The sequence below is a fragment of the Varroa destructor genome, unplaced genomic scaffold, assembly GCF_002443255.2.
Source record: "Varroa destructor unplaced genomic scaffold, Vdes_3.0 BEIS01000002.1, whole genome shotgun sequence".
Lineage (NCBI taxonomy): Eukaryota > Metazoa > Arthropoda > Arachnida > Mesostigmata > Varroidae > Varroa > Varroa destructor.
The window spans coordinates 1,558,191-1,578,472 of NW_019211455.1; the positions used below are offsets into that span (position 1 = coordinate 1,558,191).

The 20,282-nt window shown below is 41.7% G+C and overlaps 1 protein-coding gene and 1 long non-coding RNA gene across 4 annotated transcripts in view; one reads left to right on the top strand and one right to left on the bottom strand.

The window, feature by feature from the left end:
* Positions 1 to 3,489: 3,489 nt before the first annotated feature.
* LOC147757232 (uncharacterized) lies at positions 3,490 to 4,690 on the bottom strand. The gene is made up of 2 exons (XR_015322192.1): positions 4,551 to 4,690; positions 3,490 to 4,413 (listed from the first exon to the last, which is right to left on the bottom strand). It is a non-coding gene; the product is annotated as an uncharacterized LOC147757232 (long non-coding RNA).
* A 122-nt stretch (positions 4,691 to 4,812) lies between these two features.
* Positions 4,813 to 20,282, top strand: part of LOC111245478 (cyclin-dependent kinase 5 homolog) — a 61,150-nt gene continuing 45,680 nt past the window's right edge. Inside the window, exons 1-2 of one of the 3 annotated variants that reach the window (XM_022793873.2) lie at positions 4,849 to 9,225; positions 9,603 to 12,742. In XM_022793873.2, the coding sequence (XP_022649608.1) occupies positions 11,452 to 12,742 (1,291 nt within the window). In that variant the 5' untranslated portion in view covers positions 4,849 to 9,225; positions 9,603 to 11,451. Of the gene's footprint in view, positions 12,743 to 20,282 lie in introns of all 3 variants that reach the window. The other 2 variants (XM_022793874.2, XM_022793872.2) reach the window with 2 other exon arrangements.

Genomic DNA, 20,282 nt, shown 5'->3' on the forward strand with positions numbered 1-20,282 from the left:
TATAATACAGGTAGGTAGTGTCAGCTTATTTGATAATGAAAAAAATCAGGCAATCTGATTTATTTTGACGTCGTGCTCGTGTCATATTCGGGCTAATATAGGCTTAAAAAATTGACCTAATGCGCTTTTGAAAGTTTCACATGACGCAAGTTCGCAATGCTCTTGTTCGATGGAAACGTGCATAACGTTTAAATATGAGTTCTTTTAAAAACTGCATGTATCTAGACTTGACCGTATGTCTTCAAATAAATTGGTCTGCGGCGCAGTTATTTTAAACTGTATTATAAAACGGGATAAATGTATTTACCTCAGGGAGGTTATTCGTCATGACGGAGTTTGAAAACTTAATGATCTACAGTGGTTTCTTTTCCCATAAAAAATCGCAAGGTAATCGTTGCAAATAAATGTTTATTGAGCATTCAGGCTACGCGACGCTAAAAAACTGGAAATCCCAGTCGATCCGTTTGAGCCAACTATCATTACCAATTTTTTAGTTAGGACCTGTGTACTGTATTCATACTAATGCACTACCCAATACCTTTCGTGGCGAGTTCGATTTCCCACCAAGGTTACGTGACTTCTTATTTTTCATCTAGATTTGAATAGTTACGTTATTTTTAGTTTACCTTTTATCATAGTGAACATCATTATCCTCTATGCCTACCTAAGGTAACTCAAGTCCGTCTTTACCATGCCATAGACTGGAAACCAATTAAAACGTTATTACTAACATTGTGAGGTGCCATGCATAATAAAAGTACTTTGATAATAAGTTCTATGTCAAATATGGTACGAACGACTAATAATACGATATTGTCAATTTTATATTTCTTCAGCTACATAAATTACGGATGCTTATTTGGAAACACTTCTTACGTTTATAGAAATTCCTGTTTTGGGCCACTCGCGTATCTCGTGCATTGCTTTCTACGCCGGTTGTATCTCGGTTAAACTAATTACAAAGACGTTCGTAGTGGCTGCATTCAAATACACCTGGGGCTGCTGCATGCGGCGTCCATTCATTGTGCCATATATTTAGTTTTATTTATCATTTGATTCCGAGCCAAAGCAGTTTACATGAAGTATTAGTCGAACATATGTAAGGCGATTTAGGACCTCTTACTATTATGCAAAATGGCGGGTCTACTAAAATCAGCATGGGTTTAGCGGTATTGTTCATATGAAACCCGGTATCCAGTCTGAAGATACGAGTGACCTTTTCTCGCAGTTGCAGCTCAGATACATATATATGATCATTTCAAGATGAAAAGACATTGTACGCGAATAAATTTGTCCACTTTTGTACACGTCGAACGTGCAAACATACGCAGTATACCTTTGAGCTCTGTAATTTGTACTTGAATAAATAGTTTTAAGCTGGCAATATTGTCATGCTAAAAAAATATGTTCCCTTGACTCCACGACTAAAACTCATAATGGTTAAGCTGAGAAAATCCAGTTTGGACTAAAAGTGAAGAGTTTGCATTTTTGAAGATGAGATCCTTCACGCTCAGCGCACCTTCACCTAAATAATAAACTTGTTACTTCAAGTTTATGCTTTACTTTCTTGTCCGACGTTTTATGACTTTTACGAGGTTCGAATTATGCTTGTGCTTAGGAGTCGAGAAAAGGTTATTTTAGGGAAAAGATAGAAATAAAAAAAAAAAAAGCGTAAGTTGATGGTCTTGCGATTTCAATAAATTATTGAATCATTTATAGGCATCGACACTGTCATTAATTTTTAAAATTTATTTGATTTTTTAAACTCATACGCTTTTGCCATTGTTGTCCTCTTAACAGCTCAGACCTAAATCTGCTGGAACCTTCTACACAGATATGCACAGGCTCAAGAGCGCTTTGACTATGTCAGCGTAACACCGATCTCGGTCATAATTGGGGCTGATTCGCCAGAATAATAAGAGAGACTTTGGCCGAAGTTGTTTTCAAACAATTTATTTAGAACAGGTCAAATCAAGATGAATCGTTTTTTTTTTTTGAAACGCCCCTTGAAGTAATAAAAGCTATTAATACGTATGTATTTATCTCGTTTGTTATATTTTAGCCCCTTGGCTTTGTCAATTATCACGACGCAAGCTATTGACCTGCTTATCATGGCCTCGCAATCACAGTTCGGTACGATAATGAAATACAATAGGACAATTAACCCGCATGTTTACAGCGTGTAATTGCTATATAATGGTCATACACAACTAAGTCAATGAATCGCCGTAATCACAAAAGAAAGATAACTGGATAAAGTGCTACTACATCTGGTAGAACAGTGGTTAATCATTGATTGACACAGATCGAAATATTTGCTTACCTTACAATTAAAACCAGGTTAAGTACTATGGTAAAAAAATTTCGTTACATTGCGATTACTTTGTATTCTCTCTGAAAATGCGAATTAGTCTAGCGTAATGCGTAGCCATAATGATGATAATAACCATAACCATCATACCGTTTCGTCACATCTTTGTTTTGTGTGAAGCTCAAATCGTAAACGTTTTTAAATCGGTGATAACATTTCCAGCGCTGCATGCAAGACTGCAAACCGTTGGGCATTTATAAATCAGTTATCAATCTAAGTATTAAGTAGCGATCAACATTTTAGATTATTTGTATGCTTGTATATATATTTACATATTTCTTTCACTCTCTGAAATCCGAGTCAGTTAACATGTATAAGAGGCTCTTCTCTGCATATGCATATGTTAAACATATGCATTCGGTGGATTCTGTGGGTTGTTCACAACTATTCTATAAGACAAGGCTCTATGTGTACATACTCTGTTTCCCGATTCATCTTTTTTCTGCAGATATCAACTGCGGTTACGCTGACGGCGTTATCAACCACACCGATCTATGGTATTTCTGCTGGACAATGTTCATTTATTTAAAACTCCAGTGTGATGAGAAATCAAACGGTTGCAATATAATCCGTCGTGACATTATATGCAAATCAAAACGATAATCAATGCTTTGTTGTCTGAAAAATAACTGAAAGAAAACGACCACCTTAGAGCATTTCGCTTTGTAGGATGTAAAAATAGAAAAGTTCACGTAAGTTTGCCTAAGGAGCAGTGTACTCGATATCCAACTGTGAATTTCGAGATAGCGTAGTTCATAATTGTTCTAATTTCACAGTAATTGGTTGAGGTAAATAGTCAGAGCAGGTTCGCACAAAAATGGCGGTTAGATTACCGGTACTATCTTTTTAAATTCACCAAAATATATAGATGGAAAATACCGTGTATTTTTTGTATTAATGATACACAACAAAGCCAGCTCTAATTTATAATCTTAAAGACGTCTTATCTATATGGCAAGATAGAAAAAACAACAGCAATAGAAAATCTAATGGTGTTTAAGATTGTCAAAGTTGATATCCTGAAATGCTGTAAATTCTATAGTTTCTACGTTTATTATAATTTATCCTGGCAAGCATTTTTATAGTACCTGCATAAGACAAAAAGAACGAGAAATAAGTGGGATTATATCGTGTGCACTTTATTTCAAATTTGACTTACTATTCCTTTCATTCTCCAAAACAGTTTTTTTAGAATGCAGGTTTTTTTGTAGCTACGGATCTAAATTTATTGCGTAACACAATTCGGTGACAATTGTACCCGATAAATCTGTTCTTTTTAATTATTATTATATAGGTTTTTGTATAGCAAATATTTAAAAAAATAATAAATCTCAATAAATCTGTTTTTTTATTATCATATAGATTTTACATGTCAAATATAAAAAATATTATTCAAACTCATTTGTTCATCTCTGTCAGGTAGCATTCAAACACTTGAAGGACAAACGTAAACATTGCAAAACGTAAAGAAAAGAAAAGCATTAAAAATATAAAGAATGCAAGAAAAGAATTCCGAACTTAGTGTGTCCGCGTGCATTTCTCCTTACACCCAGACGCCATCTCGTAGTTCGCATTCTATCCAGTAAGCGTTTTGCAACACAGATCCATTTACCCGTTACCTCCCGCCAGAAAGACTCACACTCCCACGTTGATTGGCTCGGAAAGGGGTTCCCTTTTCCACAGAATTAAGAGAGGGAGAACTGCCAAAATCGTCTCTATCATTGTCGGTGCGCCGCCGCCGTCGTCGTTTTTATCCATGCCCTGCTTTAGTCGGATCTTAGCTTCTGTCGCTAGAACCTGCCGTTGACCAATCATTCAAAAGCATTAAACGCCTGTGTTTTTGTCTATCAATCGCTGTAGGCTCGCTCTCCGTGTAATTCCATAGTGGATGTATGTTGATAAAGGCGCTACACCTCCGCCGTTACCATCGCTACCTCTAGCCAAACACGAGTCCACCCTCTCTTACCCTACTCTTGCGGGCTAGCAGACGATGCACTAATAAAGGCGCAACAGCAATACAGAGAGACATAGACGGACGCCATCTAGAAACCCAAGAAGCACAACACTATCCAACCAGTTCTTCCACGACTAATGTTCTCACAATATCAATAGCAGCAGCAGAAGCAACACCAACATGAAAAGCAGTAGTAGCCTGCCCGTACATATCACCGGTTCTTACCTTCTAGGCGTGCGTACTGTCCATAAATGCTACAGCGATGTGTCTGCGCATTTAAGAGTTGAACATTAAGAATGGAGCAGAGTCGTTCTGTTCGCTGTCATCGCTGTTGTTGTTAATCTAGGCTGAGAGCCGAGTCGCTCATGGCAGCAGAAGTTTCCGACAAATAGAACAGTTAGTAGCGGTGCCAGCAGCAGTAACAGCCGGATAGAAGGCTCGCTCACTCTATTCGCTGCTGTTTCTCGCAATCGTCGTTGACGAGAGCCGGCCACAGCGGAGTGAGCTGAACGACCACAGTGGCTGTGATTGGAGCAGTAGAAGTCAATACGGAGACGGCTGTAGTGGTAAGGCAGAGTCGTGCAAATGATAGCGGTGAGCTGGTGAGCTTGCCTGCCAGTCTGTGATTGCCTGTTGTCCTATCTATTTGTTTGTCCTAGTCGCCTGCTACTGCGGGTGGACAAACAATCCAGTCAGTCAGACAGACAGACAGAGAGAACAATCCATTGACCCAACCCTTCTTTGTGGGGGTACTCGCGGCTGGGTCGCCGACTAAGCGATATATGTCGGTGAGCAGCGCTGAGCTGCTCTGCGTTCGACCAGGGGCAGTATCAGCTTCCGAATTAGATATAGCAGCACCATCACAAGACAAAAGTATATGCGTGCACGAAAAGGAAGAGTCGCCGCTATTAAAACAGCGACAGCAGTGCTTAAGATCGAGTGAACATACAAGGGAATCACGTTGCGTACCGGACCTCTGTGTGTTTCTGAGTGAGTGAGCGTGCGTGTGTGTGTGTTGAGTGTGTTTTGTCGTCGATGTCACTGTTTTAATTGTCTCACGGTAGATTGAATCGGATAATGGTTCCGCCGCTAGCGTCGCTGACGGCAACATGACTAATGGTGGCAACTGTCGTTTGCTCCGTGTGGCAGCACCGTTTATGTGACGGTGCGAAGGTGACGGTGAACGCATCGCAGATGGATCCTCGAATCACCCCTTCCCACTGGCATCATAACAAGACCTACTATTCGAGAAATACTCTACACTAATACTGTCGCTGCAAGTGTATCAGGCGCTACCGCTCCAAGGACAACCCGTTTCACACTGTAGCTTGTCAAGGCGACGACACTCGTAGCGCACATAGGAGACCAAAACCTAAACTAATAACAAAATTTGAACTAGTTTATTTGCCATTGTAGCTATCCGAACAACAGAATCTGGTGGGGCGTGCTATTTCGGCTACATCTACTCCTACTAGCTCGGAACGTGTGCGACTGTTGTTGTCATTGCGGGTCGCTGTGGGTATTATCACTGTTTATGCGCGTGCGTTTGAGTTGTTGTGTTGCCTTCGTAGCCGATTGGTCGACTAATCGGTTTACCAGACGGCCTGCCTTGCCTTTGCCGTCCTTACGTTCGTTGTTGTCTGTACAGATCTGACGTTATCGACATCTTCGGGCGAATGCTGACGAACGGAGACGTTGTGAGTAGCAACGACATCAATAATAGGATCGGCTAAGGATCAAAAAGACAGCCAGCTGACTCAGACACAACATATTCACGTCGTTAATAACAACATTACAGTTGTACGCAGCAAATATAGAAGAACGGCATTAACACAACGCTACCGCCCACACAGTAGAGAAGAACTAATCGAAGCACAATGTATGTGTCTATTCAGTGGCGATAAGGCCAGCAACAGAGAAGTTAGTAGAATTCTTTGCAGCTACATCAACTTCTACGGCGAGATCAACTGGTTTTAATTGACCTGGCCAACATCACCGAAATTCGAACTTACTCTCGCTAATAACAGAAGAGGACGGCCAGCTGAATCCGATACGCCGAGATTTACGAAAAACTGTTTAATAGAATCAAGTGTGTTGCGTACCGTAATTGTCAAGGAAGTGTTCAAGGCGCCAGGAAGTCGACAGGTAGATCGTGATAGAGACGTGAGAAAGGGAACAAAACAGTACGAACAATGCGCGTCTATACGACAAAGTCGCGCATTGTCGTTGGCTTGTAGTCACTGTGCTACACATAATACAGATTAGATAGAGAGAAAGACGGTTCTAGCTGTTATGCGTATTATGAAATGTTCTTTGGTGACATCGCATTCGTAGAAGCATCTGTGTCGATGGTGTCTATGCTCACTTAGTGGATACGTTTGTGTCTAAAGGCGTGCACCTGTTCAGTGCCGATTTGCACTGGGTTGCGGCAGACGCGGAAAATCAACTCAACGCACCCTTCGATTCCTGTTACATTCATGGTGATACTTGCGTATTGATATCAATGCTGTTTAGTATCCTTTAGTGGTGCGCGAAATCGGTGGGCCACGTTCAGAGGGCTTCCGTAGCAGTTTATCGAGGAGGTCGGCGTCTGCCGATTGTTGGTGCCAGCAGCAACCTTAATGACCAAGCTGAGCGATCTGTGGCCAAAAAAACGACGAGGAAACCAATATCAAGCAGCCAGCGAGCAGGCCGAGCTACCGACCAACCACTATCAGGCCATAGACAACCGTCCTGGTCAAACTGGCGATCGGAGGAGCAGCTATAGCAGTCACAGATAGTCAACCATCAGCTAATCAAAAGATGAAGGCCGGTTTATTGGAAGCATAATTTCTGTATCCTATTACTTTATAGTAAAAGCGTGAAGAAATAAGTTGATTATAATGATGGACCCTACCTATCAAAGCGGACTTGGCACTGACAAATCATAAACGCTGTTACACTTAGAACACATCGTGAGATTAAGAAGATCGTCGAGCATCTCGTGTATCCGTATAGGCCACCTGGGATAAAGTCACCTTGCAGTTGGACTCTGTAACGGCAATAAATCAAGAGCTGGGATATGTAAATTGTCTTTACCCCCTCGAAGTCCCGCGAGAAATCACAACAAAACATGGCGATTAGAGGAACTAAGCAAGAGGCGCGTACACTTCTGCTATTGTGGCTACAACGAGAAAAATAGCAACAATTTCCTCTACAGCAAAGCGATTACGAAGTGCAGAAGATACAGCGTTATCTCCCGCCTCAATGTCTCCCCTTATCCGTTGTCTACAAAAAAATATTCTGATACATTGCCTACTCGGTTGCGCATACGTCAGTGAAACTGCTTATTGTATGCGCACGTTCGAACATCATAAGCCACCGTCACACGTCCGCATCCCAGACGTTGTGTTTGTTCTTTCAATAGTAGCGTGAACCTCTACGAAAATCACACATGCTGAGACTCACGGACGAGTTGTAAATGTTTCACGTTTTCACGTCATTTCCGTCGATGCGCGTGTCTTCATAGTCCTCGTACAGCGGTATAATTGTGCGCATACAATCAGACAGTACAAGAAAACAAGAGAAACGAAGGCCAACAGCATTGACTATATAAGCAATATATAAAGCAGTAACCAGGATCTATGTAACTGAAGTCGCAAGCAAACGTTGTTCAGAGTGCCATCACTACAGTGTGCAATACAGCGTCATGGCGTGTCGCATCCCTTGTTTGGGTCTTACGTGCGTCTGTAGATGTCTGTGTTCAAATCGCTGCATGGCAGGATTACAGGTAGAAGAAGTTCTTGGCGGTAACTAATGGTAAAGGGAACAACGCTAGGATTTAACGTACACCGTTGGTGAATCCTTCGAACGACAGACATTGACAAGAAAGAGAAGATAAATAAGAAGACAGCCGGCAGAGACGAAAATTGTGACATAGACAGCAAAGAGCATTGTCACTCTAGAAGCAAGCTGCTTTTTGCACAACGGCTGCCGTGCGTCCATATATCTGCAAGTGGTTGGTAGTAAGGGGTCGCGTGAAGTTGTACTACATTACAAGCTAATGAAGTGTGAGAGTTAGCGAGGTGCTGATTATTCAAGGGGTCAGCCTGGCGATCGGAAAAAGCGGAAACAATTGATGGTTGGACAGACAAACAAGGGATGTTGGGGGCAGAATACGAGTTGTCCAATATACATCCTAACTCGTTGGCATATCCCAGCGAGAAATCTCTCCACGAAGAATTCAAGCGCGACCAGGCTTTAGCGCTTTCCGTATAAAAGGCAGCGTGGGTCTAATATAGATACTTATGAACGTTCTGTATGTGTATGAGTCATAACTTCGTTAAATCGAGCGTTGTCGGCACTAAAGAAGAAGGAACTGTTGCTGCAAGATTGGTCCAACGGCGGATTCATCGAAAATTCGTCAAATCAGAAATACGTACGCCGTCTCATACTATCATTTTTCTCAACAGCAAGAACTGCTTCTGCCGTCTGGACTCATAGCAAGAATCATCGCTTCGTCAACGTTCTGCCGGTCCTTGCGTCCCGAGCGTCAGTTACTGAGTCAGTCAATCAGTTAGTTTGCCGATCCGCCTGACTATATCACTACACAATATTCGTAAGTCGAGTAGAAGGGTGTAAATGGCTACCATTAGTAGCTATGGAGTTGTAGCAAGGATAAAGGCTCAGTCGAACCTCGGTTCAGTTCAAAGGCTGTTGTGTAATTGCATTATCACTACCATCAGTGGCCTCAGCTATACGGATGAAACTAACAAGGACGTGCACGAACAAACAACAAAAAATGACTTCGAACCACGAATCACTAAGAAAGACATTGACGACGATAACCAAACAAGAGAGTAGGCAAGGCATGCTATCAGCAAAGCGGACAACAACAACAACAGCCACCAATGTTAATTGCGTGCGTGTCAACCAGCGGTGATTACGTTAATAATAGGGTAATAGTATTGAGCTGAATTAACTAACTGACCAGATCGTTGTTAAATTAATAACCAGTAACTATAAATAGGCTGGGTTAATTGCTACAGCGACTACCGCGCATATACGCCGGTATACCAATGCAGCGTCAACGTCAATCATCACGATCTATACGACTTTGTCAGCATCTCGCGCAGAGAACTTTATCTCTAGTGCACGACACTTTATTTGCAGTGTCTGTATCTTTACTGGTATCAAATGTTGTTGTTACAGCATTACCGCAGCGGCGTCTAGTAGGTCAGGTTCATCTCACTCAATAATAGTATGTTTGTTGTCACTTTGTGATTATACGATTTCTAGCTGACGCGGGCATGCTATGGGCTTGTACACCTGTTAAAGAAGTGGTTTATGACTGACAACAAGGCAACGTGCATGGACCGTCTGTGAATGGAGATAATGGAAGAGGAAAAAGCTCGTTTGTTGGTTTGAGTGAAAAATGCTATGACGAAAATGACTTATTATTGAAGCTATCCAAAGCTATCGAAGAAACTGGAGGAACAGCGCAGTCGTTCAAAAATCAGAAAAAAAAAAACAAGGTTTATACAAGTAATCATATCAATAATATGAATAACAATAACAGTACTCAAAAAGAGTAATGGCAATCCAATAATTATTATTGCATTGTGAATACAATCTGGGCCCTTGAAACGTTTTTTTACCGCTGCAAACGCCTGAGCTATCGAACAGATCATTGAAAGCTGTTGCATTGAAATTATTGTTGGCTTAACACTTACTGCTCGACGTGTAGATAGTTGTTGGTCTACTGGACAATATAGAAGATCGGAGATGATTATTAGCGTACCGAGCATTCGACAGTGTCAACTCAATCTGGAAGTGGCCGAGTTATAATTGGTATCAAGTGGACAAGGCTAAGAAGTCTCTAAGGGACGGTTCGCTTTCATTTGCCTAGTTGCCTTCAGCGGGCCATCGGTATTATCAGTATTGTCGTTCCGTGCCTATTACAAATGTCACACAATCATCTAAGTACACTCTCGCTGATTTAGTTCTGTGGCCGACACTCAGAAGAACGAGGCAGCATTATATTGTCACCTTTCTCGTGCGACTCTTTCATTTTGCCTATGTGTTCCCGCAGCAGCTAACAAATATAATACAAATACTTGCCAGGCACCATACTTCCGTCCGGAGTGCGTACCTGATCACAAGAAGCGCAGAGGTAGGGAAAAAAGAGAAAAAGCGTGAGAGAACTCAGAGATTCGTGCAACAAAAGCCGAAACAATCGAATGAGAATCACCTTTTGGTTGCGCCACGTCAGTTAGCCTTGACGCCAGTCGTTGAGGGTCGTGCTTATCGCATCGAGGGAAGCGCTGGTGCAACTGCTGACTACTTCATCTTCATCGTGTGTGTTTGGTTGTCATCGACTGCTACAGTGGTTTGCCTCAAAGCGGACGATAGCAGAAGAAAGCCAGCAAGCTAGAGTCTGCTACAGATGCAGTCTATTTGTGTCACACTCGATGTTTATGTCTTGAAGTAGTAAATTATATCTGACGCGTTTTCTTCGTTAGGAAGTTCGTTAAACGGAAGGTGAAAAATCAGAACTGATTGCTTCGCTTGCGTTAAACTTGTATGGATTACATCTTTATTTGTGTCTCTGTATGGATTGTCACGATTACAGTTCCAGCTAATACACTATATGTCAAACCTGTTTCTCCATTTTATGTCAAGCTCTAGAGCGTGTATGTTGGCTTTATATCATCGTGGCGTTTCAATATTTAGTTCGCTTTTAATAGTCGATGCGATAGATGATCAAGCCATATCGCTCGTTTCGGTTGCTAACGTTTTTCCGTTGCCATAATAACCGAAACGTTTCGCCTTTCGCACACATCAAAGGAGTGGCCGTTACTTGTACCGGAAGAGTTTCGTTGTGAATACCGTTACATATTGTTCTCTGTTGACATCAACAGTATTCGATCGTTGCTCATCATTACCAGCAACTCCTTCCCATTGTTATACTTCCTGTTCTTCATCAACAACTTGGTGTACGGTAAACTCCATTACCGTGGCACACATCGCTGGGGCTAATCACGTTCGCGGGTTGTGTCGCCGTTGACACGACCGTTCATCCATCCGTCCATTATTGTTGTTGTTGGTGGTGATTACTGCGGGTGGCGTTCCTCGGTGGTCAATCTGAATGCGCCGAAGTACGGGGTGCAGTAGTCTGGAGAGCGCTGAGGAGGAGTTGGGAGAGCGACTCGCTGATCCAGTCACTACCGTTTATCATTATCATCTGCAACATCAACTCAATCACCCACATCATCAGAATCACCAGCCAAACAACAATCACCACTTATACCAACAGCCGAACAGTCAATCGCAGCTTTACAGCAACAGCAATAGTTCTACTGTGACAAGTTCACCCATCGGTGGCACGCCACCCTCGGATCTACTTGCAACAACCACATTCCGAGAATCGGTCGAAGGTTCAAAAAGCCCTGGCCAGGATTACTATGACAGAAAATCCGATACTGACGTTGACCAAGTGGACCACTTGACTAGTGGTAGAATAAACTTCGGACTCCCTTACACGGGCGGAAGAAGCGGAAACCTACGAACTACGAGAACAGCATCGATAGAAACAACAACAACAACAACAACAACAACAACAACAATTTCCACAGCAGCTGTACTGGCCGAGATACCATCATCAACAATTAACAGCTCTGGCGTCCTTGATAAAAATTCATTATTATATTCAAACATCACGCAATACGTCACAGAAAACTCCGAGGACTTGGACGAAGAATTTCGTCATCATCATAACAATAATCAGTACGAGCCAAATGTTTCTCAACGAACTATAGCGGCCAGACAACAACAACAGCAACAACAATACGCTGAGCATCTAAATGTGCAACAAAAAATTCTACCGGAGTTAAACATAACAATTACAGAAGCAGCAGCAAATCGGCAAACGCCCAACAATCGCCTATTCAGTAGTAATAAATTGTTGCTGCAAGAACAAAACGCCATTGATTTCCCTTGGAAGCCAACTCGTCACAGTATTTTTTCACGTAAATCAGATCATCAAAACTACGCTGGTGCTACGGGCAGCAGCTGTGATAATATTGCGTCAAGTGGCCAACAGCAAAAACAACAACCGAAGCAAAAATTGCGCGATAAGGCTCTGCAACAAAGTATTGCTGCTCTTGTTGACGATCGTTTGACTGGAAGTCATCAATTGTGTCAACAAGATATCAATCCTTCGAGTGCTTTCAAAACGACGGATACAACAGCTAGTACGGATCTTGCGACGGCCAGCAAAACAACAAGTGCTATGGAGCAACTAAAGGTATTGAAAATTCACAAAAGTTCAACGTTTAGTAACTTTGGATCAGCATCGAAACTCTCGAGTTGGTTAAGTGCACAATTTGGATCGGAGAGTCGGAGTAATCGGAGTAAAGTGAAGAACTCTAAAAGTCTAAGTGAGTACATTGTTATTATTGTTTCTTTTTATCTTGCATATAAGAGTAAATTTAGGATGTCAATGAAGAAAGAAAACCGAATGTTTGCGCACGCATTCGAATGTATATTAGTTTGTATAGAGAGAGAGCAATAGAGAACAATGTTCATGCTGATTTGATTGACTACGTTTGTCTGAAGTAAGTAGTGATTGCTAAAACATAAGGAATTTTTTCGGAAGGAATAATTAAACTTCCCTACACATAGCAATTATATTTTGAACAATCTTTTTCCTTTATTATCTTTATATCGAATACCAATCATGACCAATCTTTTGGCTGGGTCACCGCACATTCGAAATGACTTCCACAATGTGGCGTCTACTATATTGTAAAAATATTGAAGCTTATCATAACTCAATAATTGTTCCATATTTTCTTTGGGTGAACGTTATTTTCTACTACGAATTTTTTTCTGGAAAACTATTTTTTCATTCGTCGTTCAATTCATTCATTGATAGACCGGTACGTGGCATTTTCTCTAAGGCTTTGCAGATTAGATTTTTGTTAGCATTGCATTTTCAGTGTACGTATGTTCTCAAGGGGCATCAGGCATTGTGCCCCGATTTACTCATTTCGATACCTTCCATTTACAACACCGCCACCACTGACAATGCTGCTATGCAAAATCGTCACCCGTTCTCAGATGCGGCAGGTCACCTCGCCTGAGGTGGCTGGTCTGAAATTGATATTCTTTCAAATATTTTGTTTTGCCGAACTCGACTGAGAAAATGCAGCTAAACAGCAAACACATGCAACTCGTCCTCAGGCGCCAGAGTTACCAACCGGGGCACACCAGCATGGTTTACCGACTTCCCGAATAAGATGTAGCTCATTATTATTTGTATGCGTGTCTACCCATGGCCCTGGCTTCGACCTCGCGAATGACCGCCACGTCTGTTAGCCTCTGCTAATCTTTGTTGTTACTTATATAAATATAAATGTATCTCTGGAAAGGGCCGATAACTCGTTCGCCGAACAGCTGAAACAAATGTAAATATTCTATGAAGTCGAAAACTTTAACTAGAGATGCTTCTTACAAAAAGAACTACGTCTAACTCTAGCGTGTCGCGGTACTCGTGCCGGTCGGTCATCGATCAGCGGTCATCTGCGGTATTCTAACCATGCTAGAGCTGGCCAATGCAACATAACGCTACAGGATTACACTACTATTGGTATGACGGGTTTCGACAATTCGTAAATGCTGAAGAAATCCGTTTGTTCATTATGTGTGCTGCTAAACCTCGATTTGTGTGATAGCCATATTAGTAAGTGTTAGGTATGTTTTAAGTGTCAGGGATAGCAGTATAAGTGGACAACATTCCCAGCAAATTGAACCGTATCGGCAAAGCTTCTATTGCTACCGCTATTGCTGCTACGAGAAACTATTTTCGTGTCAGCGTATATATACGGGTGTTTGTGTGTGTGTAGTAACGAAAAGGGGGGCTTTCGAACCTTAACAACAAAGTACATGCCACATCATACCATTGTTTTCATCACGCTTATGACTGCACCGAACATGATGAAACAACGAATACGAGAACGAAGACGCGCCACCGTATCGTGATTACTGTTGTTCGCACTAGATGTTCGCACCTATTCTGTTACCTCTATAATTAGCCACATGCCGTCGTAAGTATTCCTATCGTATCTAAAATGTATAGACCAGACTAATATCAAAACCGATAACCTTCACAACCATACCATATGACTTACCCCAAATTACAATATGACGATCCATCGTTATATCGAAATGTTACTGTACACGGTGTCTAATGCCAGAGTACAGGGTGCTCACTCGATCTACAGGTTCAACGGATACAAGTTCTCTCTTTCTTTTTTATAAACGACCACTTACGCTCTGTATTACCGTACACAAATTCACATCTCCGAACTGGCTAAGCATTGCTACAACACATGTTTCGCTTCCGTGTCGATTTCGATGCGTGCTGATGTAGATATTAGGAGAAAAATTGCATGACGTGTTACAAGAATGGACCTCAGTCGTTATACATATATTTGTCTGTACGTATGAGTTGCTATGTATAACAATATATATTGCCCAAAATGAGGTTGAGGTAGCTATGCACGCTGATCGCAGGTGGATGGTAACGGACATCGACAGGTAGTTCGGTCGTCCAGTCAGCCGATCTGTAGCTTCAAAGGAACGCATAGATGAAGGGCGTGAATTATTTGATCTACTCCCTTCTCTTAAGTTGATGTAGAGTGAGGGCCGCGAAAACTTGCGAATATTTGACGAGGTAGTTGTTTGGTTACTTCGTTAATGACAGCCAGCAGTATGCTGTATGAGTTCGTCGTTCTTCAGATGCTTAGTCAGGGGAGAAACTCTTGCACAGTAATAAACATGAATGCGTGTGTTTGTGCATATGTGCCTTTGCCGTGTCCGATTTAAAGTGAAGATTCGTATGAGAAGGCGTTAGAGCGAAGTGCGGAGGGCTTCGTAGCATTTGAGAAGTAAGACGACAGAAACGGGGTTATAGTTTTGTGACAGTGAAAATGGGAGTTGGCCCTATGTATAGCGAAGATGACGAGACACTCTGAACAGAAGTCATCTATTTTACGGCAGCACGGTAATACTTTGTGGTAGGTTAACTCTGTATTCGGCCTCGCGGGTTCCAGCATCAGTCGTCGCTTATGTCCCACTTGCTCCACTAGAGAGGGTGGTGATTCTAGAGGTTTGTAAGACATCCTGCAGTCTTTATCCACCCGCTGTTCCATGAGAAATCTTTTGAAGGCCTCCTGTCCCGTCACTTGTAACAGAGAAATCGCTTAGAGAGGGGCCGGTTTTAACAGAGTACACTTTTTCTTTTATTTAGGTGAAGTAGGGACTGGATTACAGGTAAACCTAAATACATGATGCACAAGAACTGATTATGACGCCGTTAATCTTACTCTGCTTGCGTCGACAAAATGAGAGGTAATGAGTAGGACAGCTCCTATATGGCGGGAGCGTACAACAGAAATAACCGTACGATATGGAATGGCGAAACGGACCAAACTTACTATTCGCCAGACTCCGTTCTGCTAAACGCGGTTTTGTGTAGCCATCGAAGTAGAAAGTGAGCCAATGGTATCCGATAAATTCCTTTTATCGAAAACCTTTTCGTCTTTACGAACATGTATATTACACGTATACAGTGTACTTTCACCACTTTTATAAACTATATTTATATGTTAAGCGTCATTTATATATATATGTGTGTATATATATATTGATGTTAGGAGACTAAGGAAAGAAATCGAAATTCCTTTTTTGCTATGTTTTAGCGCGTAGAAGCAGTTCCATCGGTGGCGGGGTCCAGGAGTTGCCACAATTTTCGCCTGTTGCCAATGTTCCCGTTGCAGCCACCTAGCTGACGCAATAGGCCACACGAGTAGACAGTGAGGTAAAAAAATGTCCATTGAGTTATTTATATATTACGTGGGTTATAGACAGGCGTCAAAAAACTTGCGTTCTTCTCTAATAACAACATTCGATAGCTTGCCCGCTGGCATGAGTTTAATTGCAATAGTTTCGGTAGTGTTAGCTGTCATTGCAATACTGTTGCAGCTTCTTGTATAACTACTACTACAACGAGGAACAGGAAGAAATAAGGGCAACACGAAACGACGGAGGTCGACCCTGACGAGTTCTGGCATGCCGCGCGGAATTGGATAAAGCACACAGAGCTGACAACTAAGGTAGATCTCTAAGGAACAATGTCCAGAATGGCTAGATTTGATGGTGCAACGCACCTCTGCATACCCACGTCGTCTGGGTGCCTCTGGTATCTTTGGGGTACCATACTGACTAATGAGAAAATCTTGTGGCGGGCACTTGCCAGCGGGACGATTGCGACAAGATGAGCCTAAATGGAAACGGAACAGTTGGATAGTCAGGAACGCGCCTACGTTTCGATAATTGAAAAGTTGTATAAGGTGCGGATGGCTTCGGTAGATTGTAGCATAGAATTACATGAAGGCATTTAGACCGGCTCTTTACGTTGAACGAGATTTAGGAAAATGTCGTTAAACATGGTAATTTTTGCCTTTGCAAGACCTCTAGTTTTATAAAGTTTACGCTATTGAGAACTCGACCATAAACAGCAGAACGTAGTTTTAGCGTTTCCAGAGAATGGCAAATATAACAACGCTAGACGTAGCATAGTCTTAGATATTACTGCTTGGAAGTTTTTGTACTGCGTATGAGGGCCACTGGTGTTGTAGACATTGATTGGAAAAGGTCTTAACTTCAAGAAAGAATTAGTTAAGGAACACTTGCTTGAATATACAGAAGTTCGGCAACAAACTCCCTTCCCAATCCTCCTACAGCCTAATATGGAAAATGGAGCGACGAGAATACGATTGCAGAAGAAAAATTTGGCATAATCGCATTGATACAGGATGATAGCGTTAAAAATTTGCTACGAAAAAGATGCCATCTTATAAAAAAGACGCTATATAGCCAGTAAACGACATTTGCTAAGAACGAGATCACTTTTTAATATATATATATATATATAGCGTGGCTTCTGTAGAGATTTTGAGTAGATCCCTTAAAACGGGCTGGGTTGGCTATGTGAAGCATTCATCAATTCTGAACGGTAATACATATATTATAATACATATATTAGTTACATATGTTGGTGTAACATTATTTTAATTGAATGGAGTTTATATTCGAATATGCTAACAGAACAGCAGCTAAACCGATCGCGTGCCTTTTTGCTTGTAACTTCAATACGTCATAGCATAATTGTTTCGTTACTTTCTGAATGCATAGAATGTATAGAGTAACACAGGTGACGAATCTCCATGCGGGTACACAATGGCCCAAGAAGTTGGAACTGGGTGTTCTTTTCTTGTGCGGTGAGCTCCATGAGCGGGCGTTTAACTTCGCACTGTCTGGATTGTGTCTATGGGAAACCAAAGATCATTCGTAACGGGCGAAGGGTGCCCATCGGGTTACTTAACGGTGATAGCATTAGTGGAAAGAAAATAAGCGCTGGCATGGGTTTCGCCACGCGATTGTGACCATTGGTGCTGCTGCTCCATAGGGTTTGCTGGATGGCGCGGCGAAAAGAGCGTCATCGACAGCTGAACCACTCCAACCGATGGTTCGTGAATGTTCGAGGGGCTTCCGCGCTGAGCTGAACTAGCAAGTTAAAGATAAGCAGTACATGTGGCTGCTCATGAGCGGATATCCGTTATATTAAAGATTTTTAAAACACTGTAATTGCTTAGTCAGTGAGTACAGGTTTTGCTCACAACAAAAGCTTTTAGAAAATAAGAAGATCTAGGAGCTTAACAAATGATCAATGGTGTTCCATGCTGATGATATAGAACGTTTGGGAAAATGGTCGCATGAAATTCTCAGTTGTCGTGGCAATACTAGCAGAAGCAGCTGAGGGGTGAGCTAAAACCAGTGATTCTTACCTGGCTGGGTTACCTCCGAACCTTTTAAGGTCCACAGATTTCATATACAGGAAAAAAAACTTATGCACGTGGACAGCGTTAATAACAGCATATTCAGATTAACATGAATTATTACATTTCGAACTGTTCTACTACTGTTTAACATGCTAAACGTTAAGCAAAATATAGGTGTTTTGTGATTTTCGTTGTGTAAAATTTGAAATTGAGCATTTTATGCTGTATTTAAATGACTTGTACAGTCAACCATTTGTATATATAATTTAAGACCTAGATATTTTACGCATTATGATGGAATCTTTTTTTGTTTTCGCTCTATTCATTGCCTGCCGATACATATTAGTAGTCTTGTGTACTGTGGTTATTCACGCTACTTGTGTTCAGAACGGAGTAAAGCGATACAATTTTTGGGTGATATCGTGTGGTGGTAGTCTTTATCGATTATTCCGCTGTGTAAACTGGTCGCATCATTATCATCCCAAGAGTAAAAGCGACTAAGTACAGTCCTAAATAAGCGGCTTTATAAATAAGAAGCTTTGCTTCAATATCTGAACTGACTCGTCGGGAAAAAAATGCTATATATATATGAGCAATAGCTTTCCAGTGTATGTATGTACAATGTAGCATCAGAATGAAATTGCTAATGTGTGTTTTCAGCGGAAACACACCAGAGCAGAAAAGATGGTCTTTACATAAGCTGGCGCTTGGCTGAGCATCCATCATCAGACCCAACATGTATTTTCTAACGGTCGTGTTATGTACCAAATAAGGCTTGTTGCTATTTAAAAAGTGCAAAACTTCGAATATGTAGGTTATAAGACGACTAAGTAAAGTGTTGTTCATTTAGGGAGGTGAGTGGAATGGGCAGAGTTAAAGCTGGTGGTTGACAATGACGTAATGTAATACAATAAGTGTAGTTTTAGACAATAGGTATACAGCAATGTCGATTTGTACTACAGGATTATCTGCAGTCTTAGAAGGTGCTATATGGAAAAATAATTTTAATTTCGTACTATTTCCACACGGTCCTACTGGCTGCAGTAAAGTGCATTTGGTTCAAGACCTTTATTCCGGAATAACGGTACTATTACTGGAACGAGTAGAACCGGTCTTGAGTAGTGGAAGATCGTGTTTTTCCCCTTGTAGCTGGATAGGAGGAATAATATCAGCTCATCGAGCCCTGCTGTGTGTTTGATAATAACTTAAGAACTACTTTTAAGGAAACTAGCTTTACTGTTACAAGTAAAACAGTGGAGACGCACTTGTAAGCAACCTTATGGCATGTGTCGCAATTATTGTACCGTGAGAATTGGCCATTGAATGTAAAAGGGCACTCATTAATAGTAAGCGGCTCCATTGGGTAGAGTTCTCCTTCGTGGGTCGTCTTTATTGTTGTCTACGTGTCTGTATAGCTTTGCAAATCATCAATAGTGGTCGACATGTACGTATAATCGGAAGATGAAATGAAAATAGTAGCAGCAATATTATATGTTGTCGATAGGAGTGAACCAAGCGAAAAGTCGACCTTTGGCCTAAATGGATGGCACACGGATATATTGGGTGTATCTACGGCTGCATTTGCACCACCTGTCTACGTTAAAGTGACGATTCTCAATGTGAAACTTCAAGCATTGGTGTCCCACCTCCGTTCAAGACGTGAACAAAATAATCTGACTTAGCTCGGATATTCCCATTTGATCTCTGTGATACGAGGTTCGCGATATGGTGGTTCTACACTACAACCACTTAAAGCGAGCAAGACCAACTCCAGCCTTTTCAGTAGTAAGAACGATTGCTATACCGTGCGTTGGCTTGGCTAACAAATGTTGTGCTTTATATGGGGCCACTACCTCAAGTTTTGCTAGGGCTACTCTAAAAGTAAGGTAAATTACGAATTTCGCTGCTCTGAGCCGTAAATGGATGAAGCAAGCAAGGCTGCATCCGTCTGCTACCTGTCTGTCCATCCTCCAAAATTGGGGGTACTGGTTGAAACGCGGGCTGAACGGAAACGAGACGACAGGCCTGAAACGATGCCCCATCACTACTGACGCATAAAGCCAACTCATTACTA